General features: G+C 35.8%; 1 protein-coding gene across 12 annotated transcripts in view; it reads right to left on the minus strand.

Annotated features, from left to right (window-relative positions):
• Nucleotides 1-26005, minus strand: part of CEP170 (centrosomal protein 170) — a 127472-nt gene that overhangs the window by 9474 nt on the left and 91993 nt on the right. For 6 of the 12 annotated variants that reach the window (XM_070474373.1, XM_070474372.1, XM_070474369.1 and 3 more), the window contains 4 exons: nt 22846-24681; nt 15094-15328; nt 6354-6531; nt 4188-4358 (listed from right to left, as the gene is read on the minus strand). In XM_070474373.1, coding sequence (XP_070330474.1) covers nt 4188-4358; nt 6354-6531; nt 15094-15328; nt 22846-24681 — 2420 coding nt within the window. The remainder of the gene's footprint in view (nt 1-4187; nt 4359-6353; nt 6532-15093; nt 15329-22845; nt 24682-26005) is intronic. The other 6 variants (XM_070474371.1, XM_070474366.1, XM_070474370.1 and 3 more) reach the window with 4 other exon arrangements.

The raw sequence follows: 26005 nt of genomic DNA on the forward strand, positions 1-26005 counted from the left end.
ACTAAAATGGATGAGAATGGGCATATTTAATTCAGATGATCATTAAATCTAATACTGTGGGCAAGAATCCCTTAGAAGAGATGGAGTAGCCCTCAAAGTCAGCAAGAGTCTGAAATGCAGTAGTGGGTGCAATCTCCAACATGAGAGAATAATCTCAGTTCATTTCCAAGGCAAACCATTCAGCATCACAGTAATCCAAGTCTACGCCCCAACCACTAATTTTGAAGAAGCTGAAGTTTGAAGTTGAACAGTTCTATGAAGACCTATAAGGTCTTCTAGAACTAACATCCTTTCCATCATAGCTAACTGGTATACAAAAGTAGGAAGTTAAGAGATATCTGGAATACAGGCAAATTTGGCCTTGGAGTACAAAAGGAAGCAGGGTAAAAGGCAACAGAGTTTTGTCAAAAGCACACACTGGTCACAGCAAACACCCTCTTCCAACAACACAAGAGATGTCTCTACACAAGGACAGCATCAAACGGTCAGTACTGAAAATGGACTGATTGTATTCTTTGCAGCAAACGATGGAGAAGCTCTATACAATCAGCAAAAACAAGACTTGGAGCTGACTGCGGCTCAGATCATGAACTTCTTACTGCAAAATTCAGGCTTAAATTGAAGAAACTAGGGAAAACCACTAGGCCATTCAGGTATGACCTAAATAAAATCTCTTATCATCATACAGTGGAGGTGACAAATAGATTCAAGGGATTAGATTTGGTAGATAGAGTGCCTGAAGAACTATCTACCAGATGGAGGTTAGTAACACTGTACAGGAGGTGGTGACCAAAACCATCACAAAGAAAAAGAAATACAAGGCAAAGTGGCTGTCTGAGGAGGCTTTACAAATAGCAGAGGAAAGAAAAGAAGCAAAAGGTAAGGGAGAAAGGGAAAGATATACCCAACTGAATGCAGAGTTCCAGATATGAGCAAGGAAAGATAAGAAGGCCTTCTTAAATAAACAATGTAAAGAAACAGAGGAAAACAAAAGAACGGGAAATAGTGGAGATGGCTTCAAGAAAACTGGAGATATCAAGGGAACATTTCATGCAAGGATGGGCATGATAAAGGAGAGAAACAGAAAGAACCTAAGAGAAGCAGAAGCGATTAAGAAGTGGCAAGGATACACAGAACTATACAAAAAAGGTCTTAATGACTGGAATAACTGGGATGCTGTGGTCACTCACCTAGAAGCCAAACATGCTGGAGTGTGAAGTTCAGTGCACCTTAGGAAGTATTAATATGAACAAAGCTAGTGGAGATACTAGAATTTCACCTGAGCTATTTAAAATCCTAAAAAATGATGCTGTGAAAATGATGCACTCAATATGTCAGCAAATTTGTAAAATTCATCAGTGGCCACAGGACTGAAAAAGTCAGTTTTCATTCCAATCCCAAAGAAGGGCTATGCCAAAGGTTGTTCAAATTACTGTACAATTGCACTCATTTCACATGCAGGCAAGGTTATAATCAAAATTCTCAAGCTAGGCTTCAGCAGTACATGAACCAAGAAGTTCTAGATGGACAAGCTCCATTTAGAAGAGGCAGAGGAACCAGAGATCAAATTGCCAACATCCGCTGGATCATAAAGAAAGCAAAGGGATTTCAGAAAAACATTTACTTTGGCTTCACTGACTATGCTAAAATCTTTGACTGTGTGGGTCACAACAAACTGTGGAAAATTCTTAAAGACACGGGAATAGCAGACCACCTTACCTGTCTCCTGAGAAACCTGTATGCAGGTCAAGAAGCAACAGCTAGAACCAGACATGAACAACAGACTGGTTCCAAATTGGGAAAAGGAGTACAACAAGGATGTATATTGTCACCCTGCTTATTTAACTTATATGCAAAGTACATCATGAGAAATGATGGGCTGGATGAATCATAAGCTAGTCAAGAGTGCCAGGAGAAATATCAACAACCTCAGATATGCAGATGATACCACCCTTATGGTACAAAGCAAACTGGAACTAAAGAGATTCTTGATGAAAGTGAAAGAGGAGAGTGAAAAAGCTGGCTTGAAACTCAACATTCAAAAAACTAAGCTCATGGCATCGGGTCTCAACACTCTGTGGCAAACAGGTGGGAAAAATGGAAACTGACATATTTTATTTTCTTGGGCTCCAAAATCAATGCAGCCATAAATTAAAAGACTCTTGCTCCTTAGAAGGAAAGCTATGAAAAACTTAAGTGTATTAAAAAGCAGAGACATCACTTTGTTGACAAAGGTGCATAGAGTCAAAGTTATGGTTTTTCTAGTAGTCATGTTTGGATGTGAGATTTGGACCATAAAGAAGGCTGCACACCGATGAACTGATGCTTTCAAACTGTGGTGCTCAAGAAGACTCTTGAGAATCCCTTGGATTGCAATGAGATCAACCCAGTCAATCCTAAAGGAAATCAACCCTGAATACCCATTGGAAGGACTGATGCTGAAGCTCCAATACTTTGGCCACCTGATATAAAGAGCTGACTCACTGGAAAAGACCCTGATGCTGGGAAAGAGTGAGGGCAGGAGAAGAAGGGGACGACAGAGATGAGATGGTTGGATGGCTTTATCAACTCAACAGACATGAGTTGAACAAACTCCAGGAGACAGTGAAGGACAGTGATACCTGGCGTGCTGCAGTCCATGGGGTTGCAAAGAGTCTGACACAACTGAGCAACAACAGAAAGAAACAGCCGACTAATATAATCTGCCTCTAGTCACATGGTTTTTTCCATCCCATCTCCCTCCACCTAAGGTAAACAATATTCTGAAGCCCATTCATCATTCCCTTGGTTTTCTTCTTATATAATTTGCTAGATCTATTTCTGTCCTAAGTATATAACATTATTAATTTGTGACAAAACACATTTTATCCGATCTTTTGAGAATTACTTTCTTTATTTAATGTTCTATTGCTAAAATTCATCCACATGGTGGCATACAGTAGTTCATTTGTTTTGATCCCTCCATTGATTTTTCAATTTGTGCACATACCAGTTTATACATTCATTTTTCTTCAGATACAAACACTTAAAGACTATTCCCAAGTTTTGTTACTGCCCACAGTGCTACTATGAATATCCTCTTTCAAGACTTTTGCTGTCAGTGAGAATGGGTATACACAAGCAGCAAAACTGCTAGATAATGGGCTACATGTATGTTCAATTTTAGGAAATAATATCAAACTGTTTTCCAAAGTGATTCCACCAATTTAACCTTACTAGCAACAATAAGAAAGCCTATGTATTCACATCTTCTCCTATATTTAATGTTTTAAGACTTTTTAATTTGTTGCCAATTGAATGAATATAAAATAATCTCACTGTAGCCTTGAAAACTATTTCTCTGAATACTCATGAAGTTGAACATCTCTTCATAGGCCTTGAGTATTTTCACTGAAATGCTGCACATGTTTTTTGCAGATTTTTCTTTTGGGCTGTTTTGCCTTTTTAAACTGATTGTAGGAGCTCTGATATATTCTGTATTCTAATCTCTTGTTGCCTGTATGTTTCATATAGTCCTTTAATATACTCAAATTTATCAATCTTTTATTTGTAAGTCAAAACTTTTTGAGTCTTTTAAGAAATCATTCCCTGCTGCAGTGCTGAAAGATATTTACCTATATTATACTAAAAACTTTAAAGTTTTGCTTTTGCCCTTTAGGAACTGAATTCATTTAGTTAATTATTTGTAATTGATATGATGCCATGATGAAATTCTATTCTACCCATAAGGACAAGCACTTTTTCCCCAGCCCTATATACTGAACAAAACCAAACAAAATTGTCCTTGTTTTACAAATGTAGTCTTTACAGGACCTGAAGTGTGGCTCCAAAAATAATCCAAAGCCCACCAATCCTCTTACTAAACCTTCCCTGTTTATCTTAAGAGGCTTGTAAGTATTAAGCAGGGGAATTCTCAGGTGGTGTGAGTGGTAAAGAATATCCAATGCAGGAGACACAGGTTCAATCCTTGGGTCAGGAAGATCCCCCGGAGGAGGAAATGGAAAGTCTCTCCAGTATTCTTGCCAGGAAAACCCTATGGATAGAGGAGCCTGGCAGGCTACATACAGTCCATGGCATTGCAGAGACACGACTGAGCACACACACATATATGAACAGTTCTCCTCCTCTTTTTCCAACCAATTGGGCATGCATCCTCTGCCATTTGTTGAAGTTTATAGTTTACTCACTTCATCCCTGCTCCAGGTTCTCCGCCTTGTAATTGTTAAGTGATCAGGAGGCTCTGCTGGTTGAGGTCTTGGGTCACTAGACCGACAGTTGTTTCCTTCTGGTGTTTTAGAATGAACTAATGGAGGGATCTTTCGGAAGTTGAGGCTTTCATCAAAAACACGATCAACTAACTAACAGGACAAAAGCAAATCCTCATGAGCACAGAGTAATTTGGAAAAACACAGATACTGGCATTATAGTTTTTATAGTTAGAAGTTATTCCATTCTCAGGTAGTAACAGAAGCATGATATCTTCAATAAACCAATTACTCTTTCTTTTTATAAGCACTTCAAAGGTGTCCATTTTATAAAATAGATGTTCATCTACACAGATTTTATTTTCAAAATCCAAAATAAATATAATAACTATGTTAAATTTGATTCTTCCATGGATAAAGTTTCCCCCAACGGAAAACATAGATGGTAAATAGGAAAAGCTGAGCCATGTAGATGGACAAGGAGTTCATTTTACTCACATTGCCTTACCAGTGTAAAATAATGTTTCTTTTTCTTTTAGTTTCCTATCTTGTTTTTTCCTTTTTTCCTCCCCAAATCCAGGTGCCAAATTTCTTCAGATACATAAATTACAAATTATAATTAAGTTTACAAAAGAAAAAAAATTGTTTTAATTCACAAAGTATTTTGATCTTAGATAAACTTTTAGCAGTAATGCTACAGAAATGACATATTTCAGTACAAGTGATATACTGCCATCTACAGTGCAAATTATGCACATATGGTACAAAGTAACTCAGGTTTACTGAAGAAGGAATAAACTCTAGTACAGTAATAAGAAATGAAGTCAAAAGGAAAAAATGGAATTCTACTTAATGAAATGTTTGAACAATTTTACTGAGTCTGAGTGAATGTACAATCAAGTTAGGTATAATTTAGTTAGACAGCTGAGAAAATAATATCTTCATCATTCAAAATGTACCAGGAAGAATTGTGTATGTCTTGCCACCAAGAAGATCCTTTTGTTTTTCACCAATAAGGATGATTTTTTATACACATTTACAATTGATCAGTGTGGTAACAAAACTACACAGACTGATGAAACATTATTTACCAAATTAGAGAACACATAAAGGGGGGAAAAACAACAAAATTATGATCATTAAAGAATAAGATTATAAATGTGACAAAAAGCAACCGAAGAAAATTTTAGTAGAAGAGTTTACCAGAGTTAAATGTGTTAAAAAGGCTAGCCATTTTTGGCTACTATTGAGAACATTACTTTATAAAATTAAGGAAGTGAAATGAATCATCAGTATTAGGGACTGGCACATTTTTGCTGTAACGGGTCAAATGATAAACATTTTAGGCTGTGCAGTCTTACAGTCTCTGTTCAACTACTCAATTCTGACATTGTAGCATAAAACAGTCAGAGGATAATTAAACAAGTCAGTGTGGCTTTGTCCTAATAAAACTGTAACTCATTCTTTCAAAGTGTCTGTCTTTTTCTGTATCTCTGCACCAAATCAAGAAACCCAACATGGCCAGAATACCATTATTTTTATATTAGATTTTAAAGGTTAACTTCTGGAGCCATCTGTGTTTGTGGTGTCCCCTGGAGGGCGAGAACAGGGGACTCTGGTTTGGCAGGGCAATAGTCTGATATGCTAACTTACACTGCACAGTTCACAAGAATGTTTTAAAACTGAATACATATATTTGAGTGAGAGTGTATATGTATGTATATTTCAATTTTTGAAGAATCTTTGTGAATATATATATATATTCATCAACAGAATTATTTAAAGTAGTGAAAACTATAGACTTTTTCTTGCTACTTGAGATAACTTCTAGTTAAGAATCTATGTAAGATTTATAGAAACTGTATACAATGATTTATTATTTATACAATTATTTACCAAATTTAGATGTGCTTTTTAGCTGTCATTTATTTTCATATTTTACAAAGTGTTTATTTTGAATAATTTTACAGCTTCATGCTAATAGTAGACCAAATGTTAGCCTTTACTAGTTTTGTTATAAGAACATAAAAGAAATTTGTTAAAGCAAAGTTGGAAAATGCAGAGCTTCATGCAAATAGGAAGGATGGATGTAACCAAAAAAAACTAAGCAAAAAGCTAAAAGCAAAAGAAATAAAGAAAAGAAAGAACCTTATGCATCTCTCCATGAAGATCTCCTACCTCTTCTCTAGTGTCTATGGCAGAGCCGGGGGTGGTGGCAGCAGTGCTTACTGTGGTACTAGGGGCAGTGCCTGAGGAGGTCACTGAATCTATCTCTCCTGCTACATCGTTGATTTCCCGAGCAATGAGAGCGAGATCTTGGCTGATCCTGGCGATAATTTTAGAAAAGAAGTTTAATTCTTTCACATAACAGGTCTACAAACAATCATTTCGATAGAATCAGTTTTATAAGTTGTATAATTAAAGATTTGTCCTCAAAACTTCAAATTTTCTATGTGTGCCATTAACTATTTTGATATTGGAAGAATTAAAATGTTAATTCCAATACATATCAAACTAAACCACACATAATTTACAAGTTGTCACTTAAAAATAGATGAGTTAAGTGCCTGAAGTACTGATATGTGTCTTTTAAAAACACAGTTAATGGTAATTACTAGCATTAATATATTACAGCAGTTTTTAAAATTGAGCATGGTAAACAATTCAAAGGTCTGTGAACCTGAATGAGAAAAGCAATTACAGCTTTATTTTCACTAACCTTCTAAATGAAACTTAGCATTTCTTTCAATTACAAAGATAAGCAACAAACAACAGTGGTATTAGCAGTACTGGTGATTTTTGTCAGCAAAACTAATCACATTATAGTTTCTATGAGTATATCAAAACATTTAGTCATCACTACTACTTCAAAACTACTTCATTACACCCACAGCAATAACGTTCCATTTACTATGTTAACGAAGAATTATATACTGCTGTATCATTTTAAAAATATTTTAAAAACTGTATTTCAATATAATTGTTTCTAATGTTTATACATTTCTGAGAGAAGCTCCCTAAGCTCCTCCAGATGGCCCAAGGGGTGTATGGTACCAAAGAAGTGAGGAGCTCTGACAGAGCATAGCATGTTATGTTATTTACCATACTTCACAGTACATCACATATCATTTGAGGGTCACAAGGTAGTAGAAGAACTTACCTAACTGACTGATTATGAAGAAAGATGTGTTTTCAGAGAAAATTAGTGGCTTGCTCATGACCACACAACTTAAAAGTAGCTGACACAGGGCCAGATTCCATGTTTTTAGATCATGTCCCTAAAGTCACTTATTTGTATTTTCAGATACATGGACTGAAGAACTAAGTAACTGTTAACAGTGATAACTGAACATTTTCTAACTTATGCAGCCACTGCATAGGATCTCAATTTGGTTACCTGCACAGTAACCCAAAGCTTTGGAATGACGGAATATTTGTAAAATACCCATATAAGCTTTCCAATTCTAAAATCCAAAGCGCAAAGTAACAACTTTTTAACTTACGCAAAATGTAAGCTTGAAAGGCTTTCATGGAATCGAGTAATTGCATAGAAACTTAACTACAGATTTAAAAAGAGAAGCTAACTTGAAGCTTATGGCCCAACAGAAGCAATCTACGGTCAATTTCTTTTTATTTACCAGTAAATACTTAATGATCTGGTCACTGTGCCAGGTCCTAAGGGCTGCAATGGTGAAGAAGCAGAAACTATCACAACACTGTAAATAGGCTATTTCAGTTCAGTCGTTCAGTCATGTCCGACTCTTTGTGACCAATGAACTGCAGCACGCCAGGCTTCTCTGTCCGTCACCCACTCCCAGAGTTTATCTAACTCATGTCCATCAAGTCGGTGATGCCATCCAACCGTCTCATGCTCTGTCATCCCCTTCTTTTCCCACCTGCAATCTTTCCCAGCATCAGGGTCTTTCCCAGTGAGTAAGTTCTTCGCATGAGGTGGCCAAAGTATTGGAGTTTCAGCCTCAGCATCAGTTCTTCCAATGAATATTCAGAACTGATTTCCTTTAGGATTGACTGTTTGGATCTCCTTTCAGCTGAAGGGACTCTCAAGAGCCTTCTTCAACACTACAGCTAAAAAGCACTAAATCTTCAGTGCTCAGCTTTCTTTATAGTTGAACTCTCACATCCATACATGACTACTGAAGACACCATAGCTTTGACTAGATGGACCTTTGTTGGCAAAGTAATGGCTCTGCTTTTTAATATGCTGTCTAGGTTGGTAATAGCTTTCCTTCCAAGAAGCAAATCTTTCGATTTCATGGCTGCGGGTCACCATCTGCAGTGATTTTGAAGCCCAAGAAAATAAAGTCTCTCACTGCTTCCAGTGTTTCCCCATCTATTTGCCATGAAGGGATGGGACTGGATGCCATGATCATCATTTTCTGAATGTTGAGTTTTAAGCCAACTTTTTTACTCTCCTCTTTCACTTTCATCAAGAATCTCTTTAGTTCCTCTTTGCTTTCTGTCATAAGGGTGGGGTCATCTACATATCTGAGGTTATTGATATTTCCCCTGGCAATCTTGATTTCAACTTGGGCTTCATCCAGCCCAGCATTTCACATGATGTACTCTGCATATAAGTTAAATAAGCAGGGTGACAATATACAGCCTTCATGTACTCCTTTCCCAATTTGGAACCAGTCTGCTGTTTCATGTCCAGTTCTAACTGTTGCTTCTTGATGTGCACACAGATTTCTCAGTAGGTAGGTCAGGTAGTCTGATATTCCCATCTCTTGAAGAATTTTCCAGTTTGTTGTGATCCACACAGTCAAAGGCTTTGGCATAGTCAATAAAGCAGAAGTAGAGGTTTTTCTGGAATTCTCTTGCTTTTTCTATGATCCAATGGATGTTGGCAATTTGATCTTTGGTTTCTCTGCCTTTTATAAATCCAGCTTGAACATGTGGAAGTTCATGATTCACATACAGTTGAAGCCTGGCTTGGAGAATTTTGAGCATTACTTTGCTAGCATGTGAGATGAGTACAATTGTGCGGTAGTTTGAGCATTCTTTGGCTTTGCCTTTCTTTGGGATTGGAACGAAAATGGATGTTTTCCAGTCCTGTGGCCACTGCTGAGTTTTCTGAATTTGCTGGCATATTGAGTGCAGCACTTTCACAGCATCATCTTTCAGGATTTGAAATAGCTCAACTGGAATTCCATCGCCTCCACTAGCTTTGTGTGTAGTGATGCTTCCTAAGGCCCACTTGACTTCACATTTCAGGATGTCTGGCTCTAGGTGAGTGATCACACCATCATGGTTATCTGGGTCTTGAAGATCTTTTTTGTACAATTCTTCTCTGTATTCTTGCCACCTCTTCTTAATATCTTCTGCTTCTGTTAGGTCCTACCATTTCTGTCCTTTATTGTGCCCATCTTGGCATGAAATGTTCCCTTGGTATCTCTAATTTTCTTGAAGAGATATCTAGTCTTTCCCATTCTGTTGTTTTCCTCTATTTCTGTCCACTGATCACCGAGGAAGGCTTTTTTATCTCTCCTTGCTATTCTTCGGAACTCTGCATTCAAATGGGTATATCTTTCCTTTTCTCCTTTGCCTTTTGCTTTTCTTCTTTTCTCAGCTATTTGTAAGGCCTCCTCAGACAACCATTTTGCCTTTTTGCATTTCTTTTTCTTGGGAATGGTCTTGATCAATGCCTCCTGCACAATGTCATAAACCTCTGTCCACAGTTCATCAGCCATTCTGTCTATCAGATCTAATCCCTTGAATCTATTTGTCACTTCCACTGTATAATCATAAGGGATTTGATTTAGGTGATACCTGAATGGTCTAGTGGTTTCCCCTACTTGCTTCAATTTAAGTCTAAATTTGGCAATAAGGAGTTCATGATCTGAGCCACAGTCAGCTCCTGGTCTTGTTGTTGCTGACTGTATAAAGCTTCTCCATCTTTGGCTGCAAAGAATATAATCAATCTGATTTCGGTGTTGACCATCTGGTGATGTCCATGTGTAGAGTCTTCTCTTGTGTTGTTGGAAGAGGGTGTTTGCTGTGACCAGGGCGTTCTCTTGACAGAACTCTGTTAGCCTTTGCCCTGCTTCATTCTGTACTCCAAGGCCAAGTTTGCCTGTTACTCCAGGTTATCTCCTGACTTCCTACTTTTGTAATGTTTCATTACATTGCTTTATATATTATAAGGGCTTCCCCAGTGGCTCAGGGGTAAAGAATCCACCTGCAATGCTGGAGACATGCATTCAATCCCTGGGTAGGGAAGATTCCCTGGAGTAGGGCATGGCAACCCGCTCCAGTATTCTTGCTTGGAAAATCCCATGGACAGAGGAGCCTGGCAGGCTAGAGACCATAGGCTGTATGGACAGGCTTCAGTTGTGTCTGCAAAGAGTCAGACATGACTGAAAAAACTAAGCATGAATATATTATAAGGAAACCCATATCACTTAATTCTGGCCACTAAATTAAATTGGCTCTTACCAAAAATATAAAAAAACTTCTAATAAAATGTATTACAATTACAATTTGGTTTTTTGCCATTAAGATTACCATGCATTTGTAATTTTAATCATAAATATTGAGACTTGAAAAATATAAATCATCATTGTATTTTAAAATATTAAAAAATACACTTATAGGTATTCTTATTTGAATTTCACTAATAAAAATACTATATGTAAAAGATTCAGTAATAAAGCCTCTTTCCTCTTGACTGGATGTGTCATTTTAACATTAAAAATAGACTACCTATATATCAGCATTATTATTATTAGGAAAAAATAATGTTTTAAAACAAAGTTTGAAATGAAATCTGAATGAGAAACTTTGGTTGAGATTCTTAGGTTTCCTATTAGTATAGGGTAAGCCTTAATAAAATATTTTACAAATTGTAAGAATATAACATTGATTCTAAAACTCCAGTTATATCTGGAGTCTCATAAATTTAAATATTCAAATATACAGAAAACCAAATGCTCACAATTAAGTTATAAACAAAATCATGTTTGAGTATATACACACACCACTGTTTTCTCTGCACTCCACTTAAATATAACTGACATTTGATAGCTTACTATATGTCAAGCACTAGGTTATGCACATGCCTTGGTTTCTCAACTCTCTCAAGTTGACACTATTGTTACGTCCATTTTACACATAAAACTAGAGCACAGTAGTTAACTTGTCTAGGGTCTTACAGACCACATGGCAGAGTTGAGTTTGAATTGAGAAGGTCGGATCCCAGAGTCCATGATTTTGATCATTCAGCTATACTGAATCCTTATAATTTAGGTTATCCCTCAGAGTTCAATAATATTCTCAGTTCACTCACCACTTCCTGGCAATGTCTGTGACCACAGTTTCAACTATTTTCTTTTTGTCTGACTTCCAAAATGATGATTCTAGCCCTCATGAGCTTCCTGTGCTGCAGAGCTATATACTCTTTCACATGTCTGTTCCAAAAGTGCCTGAAGTCAGCATGCCCAAAACAGAGCTTATCTTCCTTTTTGTTTCTGAGGACATCCATTTCTAAGTCACCTTTACGGGTCACTCATGCTAAAAACTACATTCTGCTCATAGGAGCTCTTAACAATATTCATTTGAACAACCATGGAGTTATTGTGGCAACTGTCAAATGCTGTCAAATGTTACATGTCCATATCTCCATTTATACCGTCACTATCTTAACTTAGGCCTTCAATGCCTTGCACATTAACTTCTAGAATAGATCACTAGTTTATCTATAGGTTCTCTTCTCTCTCAAACAATTCTACAAATTGCCCTTAAGAGTAACCTTCTTTTAATATAGATCTTATCATCCTTTTCAAAAATCTTAAACATAAGTCTTTTTTTTTTCCCATTTATTTTTATTAGTTGGAGGCTAACTTACTTTACAATATTGTAGTGGTTTTTGCCATACATTGACATGAATCAGCCATGGATTTACATGTGTTCCCCATTCTGATCCCCCCTCCCGCCTCCCTCCCTGTCCCATCCCTCTGGGTCTTCCCAGTGCACCAGCCCTGAGCACTTGTCTCATGCACCCAACCTGGGCTGGTGATCTGTTTCACCCTAGATAGTATACTTGTTTCAATGCTATAAACATAAGTCTTATATATAAAATAATATGTATGCTTCTCAGATGGCACTCAATGTCTCCTATTATTGAGCTGGCTTAGGATTATCTTCAATTTGGTCATCTATTAACTATATACCTTTATATCTTAGACTCGGACAAACTTCACCCACTCCTTTTTTTTTTTTCATGCTATTTCTTTTCTCTTTTCAACCTCCAGTAAATTCCTGTTGCAGACACCCTTTTAAAAATAATTAATTAATTAATTAATTTGGCTGTGTCAGGCCTTAATTACGGCAAGCAGGTTCTTCCAGTTGCAGTGTGTGGGATCTAGTTCCCTGACCAAGGATCAAACCCAGGCTCCCTACATTGGAAGCATGGAGTCCTAGCCACTGGACTACCAGGGAAGTTCAAACTTCACCCTTTCTACAACCTCTTCTACCACTCTGCCTGATATCACCTCATCAACACCTTTGCTTCTTTCCTCTGACTCTGAACTCTCTGGGGACACTCATGTCTAAGTCATCTTTACACTTCACTCAGGCTAAATACTACATTCTACTCATAGAAGTTGCTTAGGAATTCTTTGCTGAGTGGATGGGAATTACATGTGGATGGGGATTATACAACACATAAAAAAAATTTATGCAAACATAAACTTGATCCAAAACAAAACTGCAGAGGTGTAAAGGCGCTGGTTTAGTAATACAGCTCTAAAATATAAGCAAAAAGAGTATGAAAAAGCATAAAACATTTTGTAATCAATTAAAATCACTATTATGCTTTTCAAATTTCTTAAGTGAAAGTGGCAGCCAATTTACAGAAATAAAACATGTGTTTCTCATATTCTATTTAGTTTAGTTATTGAAAATAAATTTCTGCACATTAAGCAAATGTCAGTATTCTATAGGAACATTAAACATCAACATTAACTTTCTTTCCTTCCTATACTTCCTATCTTCCCCTCTTACTTTTTTTAATATCTTAAAAAACAAAAATAAAAATACTTTCTCTTCCTGTGAGATGTATGGCTGGAAAATATACCTTGAAAAATTAAATCCCAACAGCAAGTTTTATTAACATAATGCTACTAACAAACTGGAGGAAAAAGGCATAGAATCATTAGGTGTTAAATAGGCTAGCCTTAGAGTACTACTATAGATAATAAAATATATACAGACAAGGGTAATAAAATACACATACTAACAAAATAAAACCAAGTGAAAATATAACAGATAGTTCTTAGTCACTTTCCCCTTTGTATCAAAATTCTTTTCTGTTTAGGGACAGGGAAGTGGATTTGGCCCAGAAGGTGTTCAGTGATCTAGTTTAGGGTAAAGAGTTTAAGAGACAAAGCCTCCTAAGAAAAAGCAGAACATTCTAGTTCCCTCGGGTACCCCTTGTGTTCATGTGGTGAGACTTGTCCATGGGGAGGAAAAAAAATGAGACAAGAGCAAGGCCTGTTGTTACCAGCTGTGCCCACAAGAAAAAAAAATATAGTATCAAGATTCTCTCATTGCAGTTTTGTGGGCCCATAATAATGCATGGAGTGGCTTCCCAGGTGACGCTAGTGGTAAAGAATCTGCCTGCCAATGCAGGACACGTACGAGATGCAGGTTTGATCCCTAGGTTGGGAAGGTCCCCTGGAGGAGGGGATGGCAACACACTCCAGTATTCTTGCCTGGAGAATCCCATGGACAGAAGAGCCTGGTGGGTTACAGTCCATGGGGTTGCACAGAGTCAGACACGACTGAAGCAACTTAGCACAATGCACAATAATGCATGGATCCCAAAGCACATACATGCCCATACTCTAATCAGAACTGGTTTACAATGCTTCAACAATTATTGTCGTTTACATGGCCAAAAAGTAATGTTTAAGCAACACAATGAGATTAGAAGGGCATGTTCTGCAAAAACTAAAAGCAACCACAAGTGAGTAGGCACTAAAGAAAACAAAAAAATACTAAACATTAAACTAATGATCCAGGAAAAAAAGAAACAATTCACAGAAGTCCATAAAGAAAAAAATGATAAACATCATAAAGTCATCATAAAAAATTTTTAAGGAATTTATGAATTATTATATATAATTTCTTTAATAAATGTTGTCAAGTATAAGAAAATTAGGACCTCAAGCTAAAGGCAGAAATAATTTTAGCATGTACACAGTGAAAATGTTTAGGTAACATGTAACAGTAAAATTTAATACCTTACAAACTTACCAAAAAACCCTTGACTACTATAGCATATTTGTGAATAGAGCCTCTATTGAATGGTCAACTGCAATGTCAGGGGTTAAAAATCACATCTGCAGCATGAATTTTACTTTTAATTATGTAATCTTAAGGTTATTATAAACATATTTAATATTCAAAATAATATTCTCATTTAATTATTAAAGGATTGTACTAACTCAATCTAATGAACTCATAAAAGTGCAAGTAATAATCTGCCTACTCTGATTCTCCCCAGAGAACGTTAGCAACATCTCTAACAAGTACACCTCTTTGGAAGGTAAAATAAAAAAAAAAAAAAGTATCTGCACAATTCTCAATTATGTAGAGCTGATACTGACTACCTTTCAAAATTATATTAATTCATCAGCGTCTCTACTGGAAATAAGAAAGAGGGGTTTACCAAAATAAATTCTTTAATATGTAAGTAGCACTTGCATTAAAAAAAAAAAGGATAATGAGTAATACTATCAACAAAACTAACGTTCTTAGTTCTCTGTGGATTTCATTTCTTGGTACAAACAGTAAAAGCTAAACTTGTTATCAAGTTGAAACAGTAACAAATAATTTCAACTCTTGGAGATAACAGATTAAAACCAACCTGGCTATTTCTTCTCGATGGGCAGTCCAATCTCGGATGTAGTCTTCCTGTTCTTTTATCCGGTGTTTGAATGAAGAACTAGTAGGCATTGCTGACCCAGAGCTCTGCAATCGAGTCGTTTTCAGGGCTGGAGAAGTACGTAGACGGGTATGTTTAGGGGAATTACGGTTTGATCCAAATTCATCTTCTGAGGTGGAAGCATAATCAGTAGGAAAGCGCCTCCATCTTGAATTTACTAAATTAGTTTAATTATTAAAAAAAGAATTATTATGTTATCTTTTAAAAGAGAGAAAATAAAAATCATGATTTCAAAAACACCATGAGACCACACACAGCACAATTTTCAAAAACTGACATACACATAGTTTACAAAACCATTAAGTCTACTACTCCTTAAGATAGAAACATCATACTTTGGTGAATTAAAAACAATGAAGAATTAAGAACAATAGAAAGATCACATTTTCTGTAGCATGGTGAGTAAACAAACATTCAGATGAACAGTCGACTAATGACAAACAACTAAGCAAGCTCTATTCATAAATGTTTAACTCAGGTACTATTTAATTGCAAATATTTCTCATTTAAGTGATGTTATGGATTTTTTCTTTTTTAATGACAGCAACAACAACAAAAAAATAAAATAAGGGAAAAGATTTCCTCATGCCACATGGACTTTTCAACATGGAGATGGTAAAAACCCTCTTTTCCCAACAAACAAATATGCATAATTCCTGCTGTGGAAATTATGCCTTTATGGCAGAAAAAAAAACATTACCTCTGTCATTCAACATCCTGTTATGCTATGATTGGAAAAAATCTTTTTACACGGTAAAAACACAACAAAGCATCTTCAGTACAACTCTGCTGCTTTGACACTGAAAGCATACAGGTGAAAATAGACAATGGCAATAAAACCTACAAGGAGTGAAAACCTACAAAGGTATTCTCACAACCATTAACATTTATGGCACAGGAGATACAATAGTCACATTAAAGAAAGTGACAATCACTTTCTTATTTAAGGTTAGTAAAGATTTAAAAAATGGTTTTGTGGACACATTTGAAAATTAGAAGACAAATTAATGCAGACAGGTCACTACTACTGTTAATATAATAATTAAACATGCAAATAAAGTGTGAAGCATAAAGAGGTAAAAATAGGGAAAAAACGGCTAATCTCTGGAAAACTTCACAAGGGCAGGAATTATGCCTGCTTAATCCACTAACATGTTCCTAGCGTTTAGCAGTGTCTGGCTAACAAATGTTTAATAAATATGTTTGAATAAATGAATTAATTCCTAGATACTGACCATTTCCTTTCCTCAAAATAGGAAAACCTAGGAAAAAAGCATGAGACATTTTTGGTGGCTAAAGTGCTAAAACCTTAGCTTCTGTTGTTAAGTTCCAACTGCTGTTAATATTAAGAGCTTTCTTTACCTTTCTCTTATAAAACAGAAGCTGACTCTAGGCTGTGTACACTGGTGAAGTCTAGAATTCCTTTATCCTACTTCACTTGAATTTTATGCCTTTCCTGTCTTTTCTTTCATAAACTTCATTTCTGCTTAAAGCTCTGTAAGGCTGAGTTGGCACTCAAATAAGATTGATATTTGTTCCCAGAACTGCTTTAAGAACAGAGAAATCTGTAATCAGGACTATATCATAAATCAGTGCCTACCCATTTGTCTGGATTTAAACTCTTATTTGAGAGAATGAAGATAGGCAAAACTTCATGACTTTCTGTAAAAGTGAACATGAACATATATATTGAACTCCAGGTAATTAATCAGTTTTTTTTGAAGGGGTTATTGAAAATAATTTCTGATTTTAACATTAGAAGATAATTCATTAGCACAAATAATACTTTTACCATGGTGGAAATTTACTAATTTCTAGACATTTGAACTGACCCTGAGACTTGAAAACAGCTTTAGGAAAAATTAAGGAAGAAGAGTAAATAAGTTTGTTTTTTTTAAAAAAAAGAAACACAGCAAGGCAATTAGCTATATAGCAAACAAATCTGTACTTTTTTTTTTTTTAAATCTGTACTTTTTAATAAAGACATTTCATTAAATGCTGAATGTTTTTTATTTTGCTACCCTAGAATATGATTCATAAAAGGAAATTCATAAATAAAAAAGATCTTTTGTTAGATTAAAGTTCCTGATTTTTTTATTTGAAAACTATGTAACCATACCTATAACTGAAAATTGGAGAGGACAAAACCAGTAACAAAGAGTTTTAATAAACTGCAGAAGGTATGAAAACAGGTATTATAGAGTTCAGGTTGTTAATACGGAGGTAATTTAGAGAGAATGGCATCAATAACTGATAGATATTTTGAGTGGCAGAGCACATGAAAGCAGAATGAGAAAGTGAGAAACAAGGGCTAAAAGTCGGGTGACCTATGTTATCAGGGGACAATACAGAAGCTGAGCCCTGTATTGCAGAATTTAAATTGTGCAATCTAAGTCTCCAGGTCAGAAAATCATTACCTTTTGGAGAAAAGAATAAAAGAAAAACTTCTTTTTCAAATGAAATTCATAAACTTTCCACCTATTTTTTATAAGTCTACCTAGAACCCAGCAAGAATACTGAAGTTTCTAAGAATAACTTTTAAAAGAGGAGAAGCAATATGGGAGCCAGGGGGAGGTACAAACTACTGGGTGTAAGATGAGCTCAAGGATGGGGGAGACAGCCAACACTTTGGAATAACTGTAAACAAAAAGTAACCTTTAAAATTGCATAAAAAATGAAAAAATAATAAAAGGAAGGCAAGAAGGAAAATATAAAAAATAGGACATAGCAGAAAATAAAAATATGATTAGTAAGTCTTCAAATAACTAAAGGTTATCTCTACCAATGGAAAGCATATCATACATGGTGTGCTATGAAGCAAAGCTTAAGTTAACCTCTGAACAAAAAATGAGACGTGAAATGATGACTGCTGGTGAAAAAGGGACTGTGAAAGGGAGTTAAAGCCAGGACCTCTAACCTATTATTTGTAGAAGAAGTTCTCTCAATACCTTTGCTTTCTTAATCTTTGCTTCCAAACTAAAGCAGCAGTATATTTTATCTGAAGAAAAATCCCTATAATCTAACTAGCTTTTGTAGAGGAAACTTTAAGTAAAAATGTTTTTAACTTTCCCCAGTGCCTACTTATTTTATAGAATTTTAGAATAAAATGACTTTGGACGTGAGCTAGTTTAAATTCTTCAATCTATAGATAAAAATTGGGTCCAGAAGGGTCCTGTGACTTGCTTAAATCAAAGTTTAAGCCAGGTCTACTGACTCTCAGAGTGCAAAACTCATTCCAAGTGCTTTAAAATTAAATAAATATTTTATTTTAAAAAATTTCAAGTTAGACTAATTAAAAAAAAAGACATCCTAGAATTCTCATAGAATGATTGTTTTATGATTTTTACAGGGATGAAATGTTTTTTTTTACTTTCTTCTTGAATTTTACCCTGCTTAGATAAAATTATTTAGAGAATCAAATGTAACTTTGTATTATTAGGCTCATTTGATATACTGATACTAATAAGGCATCATTTCAGATAAATGCTTAAAGTGAAAATCTGTGTTGAAGGTATTTAAAATTCCAATCTCTAAGAAGCTTCTTGGGTTGATGAAGTGCTGGACAGCACATATAATAAAATGCGAAAACTGTGTTGAAGGTATCTGAAATGCCAATCTCTAAGAAGCTTCTTGGGTTGATGAAGTGCTGGACAGCACATATAATAAAATGCGAAAACTGTGTTGAAGGTATCTGAAATGCTAATCTCTAAGAAGCTTATTGGGGTGATGAAGTGCTGGACAGCACATATAATAAAATGAGAAAAAGTTCTAAGATGGGCTTAATTATCTTTTGTAGCTAACCTGAAAATTACTCTAGCTATGTTAGTTAAACAGACTCATTTTAGCTATAAAATTATACAACACTCCCTCTTGTGGAAGTAATAAGCTAATACAGTCATCAAGAATATATATTATTCATGATGTATAAAAAATTTAAAAGGGGAAAAAAGAGTTATTAGGATCATTTATCTGTGAGTGGTTTGATTTCTTTTACTCTTAACCAAAACTTTGCTGACATCAAAACACATCATTATCTACAGATGTAACAAATAAATTTCAGAAGACAAACATTACATTTTTATACCTAAATAAAAATATTTTTTGTGGGAAATTAAGCCACAAACACGTCTAATATGTATGAGCATGTAACAAAAAGATCATGGTATTCTGTATTGGTCTTTGACTTGAGAAGACATAACTCAATCCATGCATGTCCAAGAGTTAACATCATCATCTATAAATTTTGAGGATTACAATAAAAATGGGAAAACAGTCTAAAAAAATTTTAAGGATGTTAACATGATTTTTGAAAATTTTAGAATGTATACTTAAAACATAATGAAAACTAAATGCCTTACTTTGATAATTCAGGGTGAAAGTGGAAATCAGTCACACAGTTGTGTTCGACTATTTGCAGTCCCATGGACTGCAGCCTGCCCAACTCCTCTGTCCATGAAATTCTCCAGTCAATAATACTGGGGTGGGTTGCCGTTTCCTTCTCCAGTGGATCTTCCTGACCCAGGGATCAATACAGGTCTCCTGTACTGCAGGCAGATTCTCTACCTACTGAGCCACTGGGGAAGCCTTACTTTGGTAATTCAGGGTACTTAAGTTTTAAATACATCGGATTAAAATAAATCTGGATATTTTAACATAACTTTATATTGAAGGATCATTGAAAAAATTTTTGAAGTGTTGGGGAGGGGGTGGACTAAACTCCTAAAAGCATACTACATCAGAATTAAAGAAACACAGAAGAAATCTTACTCTTAATTTTGCCAAATAATGACACTTCCATTTTATTTTTATCATATTCATTTCTTGGAAAAGCTTTTTCTAGCACAGGCTAAAATATATAATTTGAAGCTTTACAGAATTATTTTTATGTATTCGTTTGGATAAGTTCACAGGTTCCAGGGTCAGGCATTTTTAAGATTTTTAAAAAATTTATAGTGTGCTTAGCAACACTGACAAGGATGGTTTCACATTCTTTTAAATATTTCAAAAGCTAGGAATTTTTATCTCCTTTCTCCATTTAAGATTTATAATTTTAGTAAGTAGAAATGTTGTAATTACTATTTACCACATGTAACTATTTTAGTATGTTACCACTGACTGAAAGGTCCAGGTCATTGTCCTAGATAGGATATAAAACTGGAAATGGGCATCTTAAAAGAATCTGAATATATAATCCTGGACCACAATGTGGCTTTAGGCTCAAAAAGGTGGGAGAGAGAACATGGAGTTGGTAAAACATCATAATTACAAAGATTATAGTGAATAATACCAAAATATTTATATTGTCTATTGGTTATATATATATACTTCTGATAATAATCCAATAGTCTAGCTGTCCTCTGGAAGTCTGCACATAAGTGGAGTCTGTTTCTCAGCACTAGACTGATTGTGGTAGAAAAAGCAATAGGCTGGGAATTAAATGCCTTGGATTCACAACCTGTTCTTGATATGTGACCAGGCAGGTTATTCCATCTCTTGGCTTTAGTTCTCTAAACTGAATAACCCTTCAAACTATTAAATTCAATGATGTTTATTATTTAATATACTGCTAGTAAGTTTGAAGAAGGCCAAAGTCACATACCTCAATCTGCCCTAGGAAATTTCATTAAGTAATTCAAGGTACTTTTTGGACACAGAAAGATGCATGTTTATCAAGTTCTGTATTCAAAGAAGAAGAAAACAAAATATAGGCTAAAATACAGAATTTGAAGACATATTTAAAGACACACATATACAAATATATAAGGACATATATAATATATATATATATATAGCGTCTTATAGCTGTTTCTTATTAGAAATAATCATATTTGGTTTGCATCTCAAATAAGTCCCTCTGTTAAACATTGAGAATAAAATCAGATCACTCATGTGTTAAGAGCTAGACAACTAGTATAGAAGGAAGAGTTACCAAGAGTTTCATGCTACATGGTAATGTACAACTTATGTTAAGACAGAGGAGCACTTAAATGTTTTCATGTACTTAAATAGACTCGAGGTGAGCAAACAAGCACGGTGGCAGAAGAAAGCTCATCAGAGGACACACGGCAGAACGCAGCACAAAGGCAGCACCGAAGCAGCACAGCCACGTGGAACACCGGGTAACAAGAGTGGGTGAGCACAGAGCAAGTGAGGTAGTTTTAACATGCTTGGCAACAGACCCACTAGCCACCAACCAGAGTCTGAAGTGTAGAAACAAGGAAGACAGGAGTAATAGAGGAAATGTCACCTATTCTTTTGGAATCTAGACTCTACGTTATCTATCCTCAGCTCCTCACATGATGATTACCATCACCTCACCCACAGACCAGGAGATGGGAATGTGAATGGAGTGGAGGAAAGCAGCAGTGGAGAGAAGAGAGGAGGAACAGAAAATGAAAAAAATAACGCATGCAAAGTACTATGGTTTGGGGTTTTGTGGGCTGAACTGTGACAGAAGTAAAAATTTAAAAGAAAAAACTGCATACCAACTTTCCCTTTACTCTTCACTCAAGATTTAGGGCTCACTTAGGTAACCAACAAAAATGAATCTTTAAGTCCTTTAACGCTGGTTTCCCCTCAAATGTCCTTTTTCAGCCACACCCACATGAGGCCGATTATGAAGTAATAAGACCACATTTACAGGATACACACAAACATCTGTCTTGCTACTCTTTGGTCACACATGTATTCTCACTGGCTACAGCTCTGAAAATGAAGTATATATACAGACAAATATGCCAGAAGCAGTTAATTCTGGTGGGGAGAAAGTAGCTCTTGTAATTATCACAATCAGTGACAGCTAATTACTACAGTTAAATGATATGATGGCACATTATGAGGTAATGCTCATAACCAGTTAAATTTCTATAGCCCAATTTTGCCCATGTGCTTAGTGACTGTCTCACGAATCCATCTTCTTCCACTGAAATAAAGGATTAGTTTCCACCCACCCCAATCATAAATCAATTTAATAAAAATTAGACATTTCAAAATAAACAGGAAAAGAGTAAAACTCATTTTTCATTTAGTTCTGAAAGGAGTAACAAAAAGTATACTACTGTTCTTCAGATTCACGAGAACTTAGAATTATGTTAGGATATTTAAAAGTTGAACATGTTTTCAGAAACACATATTCATTTTTATTATATAGACCAGATAATAACTCCTAATCTAATTCTAAAACACAAACCCAGATACCTCACCAACTAGACAATTAAAATTCCCAAATTGGTTCAATAATACTTCAAATTTTGAATTCACTATTTTGTACCAGGATTTTAACTGGAAGTATACGTAACTTCTGAATTTTCCTCCTGGTGGCTCGGATGGTAAAGAAACTGCCTGTAATGCAGGAGACCCGGGTTTGATCCCTGGGTGGGAAGATCCCCTGGAGAAGGGAATAGCAAGCCACTCCAGTATTCTTGCCTGGAGAATTCTATGGACAGAGGAGCCTGGCGGGCTACAGTCCATGGGATTGCAGAGAGTTGGACACAACTGAGCCACTGATACTTTCACTTCATTTTCAAGCTAAAGTAACTTTTTAAGGAACAAAATCCTCTATAGCATGATCTTTCTGCTGAAAATTTTGGGAATCGGCTAACAATTTTTCAAAGAAGAAGTCCCAAAACATAGAAGAAGTACACTAGTATTATAAAAAGTCTGGATCCAATTTACCTGAAGGAGAGCCATGTGCTGAGGTCATACTTTTGACCTTGGAGTCGGATAGTCGAGAGATACTGTTAGCTCTAATTCTAGGAGAAAATTTATCTGAAGGTACTAATCTGGCTCCACTTCTAATGATGGCTTCTGCGGTCCGTGAAGAGGCACTACTTCTAGAGATCGTTGCTTCAGAGTCACTGCGAGCCGATAATGAGCCAAGCCTTGTTCTACGAGGCTGAGCCAACAAGTCAATCCTAGAAATGCTACGCCTTCCTGTGGGAGGTTTGGATGTCGAGCTTGTTGTGGACACTTCAGAAGCAACAGATGCTTTGTCAGCATCGGCAAGTTCACTGTCCGAAGCTTCACCAAGTCGGGCTCTGCGCAAGAGGGAAGTCCTGGTAGGTCGTGGCCTTGGGAGAGTGGTGGATTTACTGGACGAACCAGGTACTCCAGGAGAAGTCTTAGATTTAGTTACTTTACTTCCTTCCAGTTTGGAATGTGCATGCTCATCAGTTGAGGCAAGTGGAGTCCTTCCATGAGATTTACAAGAGTAAGTTTCCTGGTCAGATGACATAACATCAGAGATGGCCGAGTGAGGTACACTAGAGGTTTGGTCATCATCTGTTAAATCTACTGAAGGCTGCCTTATTCTTCCACTGGACTGCACAAATTTACGACCCTCTGCCCGAGAACCTATATCTGCGGAACGACTTTTTGTTTTTTTTTCAATTTTCTCCCTAGCACCCGAAGATGACGACTTTGCAACATCTTTGGAAGGAGAACCTGTGGAACACCTATCTTTATAGAGACTAGTGAAACTCTTTCGCTTTTGGGTTGACTTTCTTTCAGTCTCTCCAGTAACCAGACTGATGGTACTAGCTGTGTCCACATCAGATTCGGGTGAAATGGAGTTGTCTCTGTTATAGCTGGGAGTATCTGGGCCTTCATCAGTTTTAGTATCTTCACGCAGTTTAGCTTCTAGAAAAGCCATTACTGCTTCTGTGTCTTTTAGAATAAGGGTTGTGTCCATACTAGAATCAGTATCCATGGAATCACTTCTTTCTCTTATTCTGCTGGCTGTTGTTAATGCTAAGGAAGGGGGTGTTGATGAAGGCTGTTTATTTATATGGGGGATAAGTTCTATGGGTATGTTGGGGCTAGGTTTTTCTATAGTGAAGCTTCCTTGTCGCACTAATGACTTGGAGGATTCCTTCTTGTCTCCTCCCTTTGAAGTCTGACTTTTCAGAGTTTCCTCAGCTTTTCTTCTCTTACCCTCATTTTGTATTGCTCTTTCTCCTTTGCCTGCAGAAAGTCCTGGAATTTTTTCTTGAAGCTGTGACTCCTGCTTAAAAGACTCCTCCCTACATCTATCTATCTGACCTGCAATGTTTTTTGAAGAAGATAATTTAGTAGGTGTCCACTGTGCCTGTTCCTTTTGTTCTTGTTGCTGGATTTTAGCTAATGTTTGCTTTACCAAAGATGCTTCCTTATCAGTTTCACTTTTCTCCTTTCCAGAGTAAGAGCTGCCTAAGTGAAGCAGGGTTTTACTATCGCCACCATTTTTAAGAGTCTCACCATTCACTGCCCTGTTCATTTTACTCAAGGCTCTGTCAGTGTCTTGTTTATCTTTCTGGTATACCTGTGTAGGTGCTTCTTTCTCCTGAAGCTCCGTGTCTTGCTTTTCTCCTATCTCTGACCTCTGTGCTATAACCTTTGTTCTGGAGCTCTCAAGAGACTTTTCTTCACTTGGAAGCTGGGGAAGGGTTCGTCTCCTTCTCTCTCCCTGACTAGCCAGGGAAGCTGCTGAGCCAGTACTTCTCAGTGAAATGCCAGATTCACTGATATCTGTATCTGTAAAAGAAAACAACAAATAAGGAACTTACTGGGGCAAAAAAGTGAAAATAAGACAAATGTCATATTACCTTAGATTCTGAAGTTAAGAAATGGCTTAAGTATAAAGTAAAACTTTGAAGAAATAAGCCAAGATTGTGACAGTGTAATTTAAACAGAAAATGCAACACTGAGATGCACAAATAGGTACATTACTAACAGGAGTTAAGAGAGCAAATCTTATGAGATGAAAATTAGGGTCATCTTATCTTAAAACTACATCTGTTGTTCTCTTTTTCTTTTAATGTCTTTTATGGGAGAGAAGTTCACATTCTTGCTTTTGTGACTTGTCCCATCTGTGAAATTTCACTCACAAAAAATGGACTCTGCATAGTATATATAGAATTGTAAAAATAATGTCTAATAAACAGTTTATTTGCTATACTCTGAGTTACATAGTAAAGAATAATAATATACCCAATTTTTAATAAGCATCATTATCTACTGAAAGAACGACAAGTCTGGATTTCCTAAGTAAAATAGAAAATGTAGAATTTTAACAACGTTTTCTAAAAGAAAAAATTCAAAGCTAATTAAAAGATTTTTAACAATTATAAGAAAGGAAAAAGGTGACAGGATTTGTCATAATTTCACAAACTGAGTTATTTTCAAATTATGATCTTCTGGTATATTAAAGACTCAAACTGAGAAGTTGATGGGAAAATATATAACCTCAATGTTTCCATGTGACAGACTTTGAGAATATTACTTGAGGACTTTCCTGACTGTAAATGAAATGTATTTCTGAGAAAAGGGATCTTTTTAGGGAAATATAAATTAACATATAAAGCATTTAAGTCTTCTGGGTTTAAGTGGAAAAAAAGATAGTAGATATAGCTTCTGTGGCCATCCCTTTATAATTCTAAAATTTTAGCATCTAAATTTCACAGCAATACTATGGCTATAATATAGGAAAATAACTTAATAACTTACTAATGTAACTTTAATTTAGCAAATGATCATGTTATTTGGTTATGTCTTATCTCCACAGTACTACTTGAAGCACCAAACTTATTTAGTTATAGCTATTTTATCTTTTTGTACTTTTCTAGCATTTCTCACACTGTCCTGGCTCCTAACACATACTCAATGAATATTTGACAAGAACACTTTAGGATATAAGTAGATTTATCAGTTATAAGTAAGCTCATTTAGAATATGATGAAACAGGAACAAAATAATGAAGGCCAAGTATTATTAATTTTTATAACATGGGTAGAATTTTGCTTTCCACAGCTAATAATACTTTTATAATGATTCTTTATAAATTCCTCTAGCCTGACTT

This window comes from Odocoileus virginianus, chromosome 11 (genome assembly GCF_023699985.2).
Source record: "Odocoileus virginianus isolate 20LAN1187 ecotype Illinois chromosome 11, Ovbor_1.2, whole genome shotgun sequence".
NCBI classification, from domain to species: domain Eukaryota; kingdom Metazoa; phylum Chordata; class Mammalia; order Artiodactyla; family Cervidae; genus Odocoileus; species Odocoileus virginianus.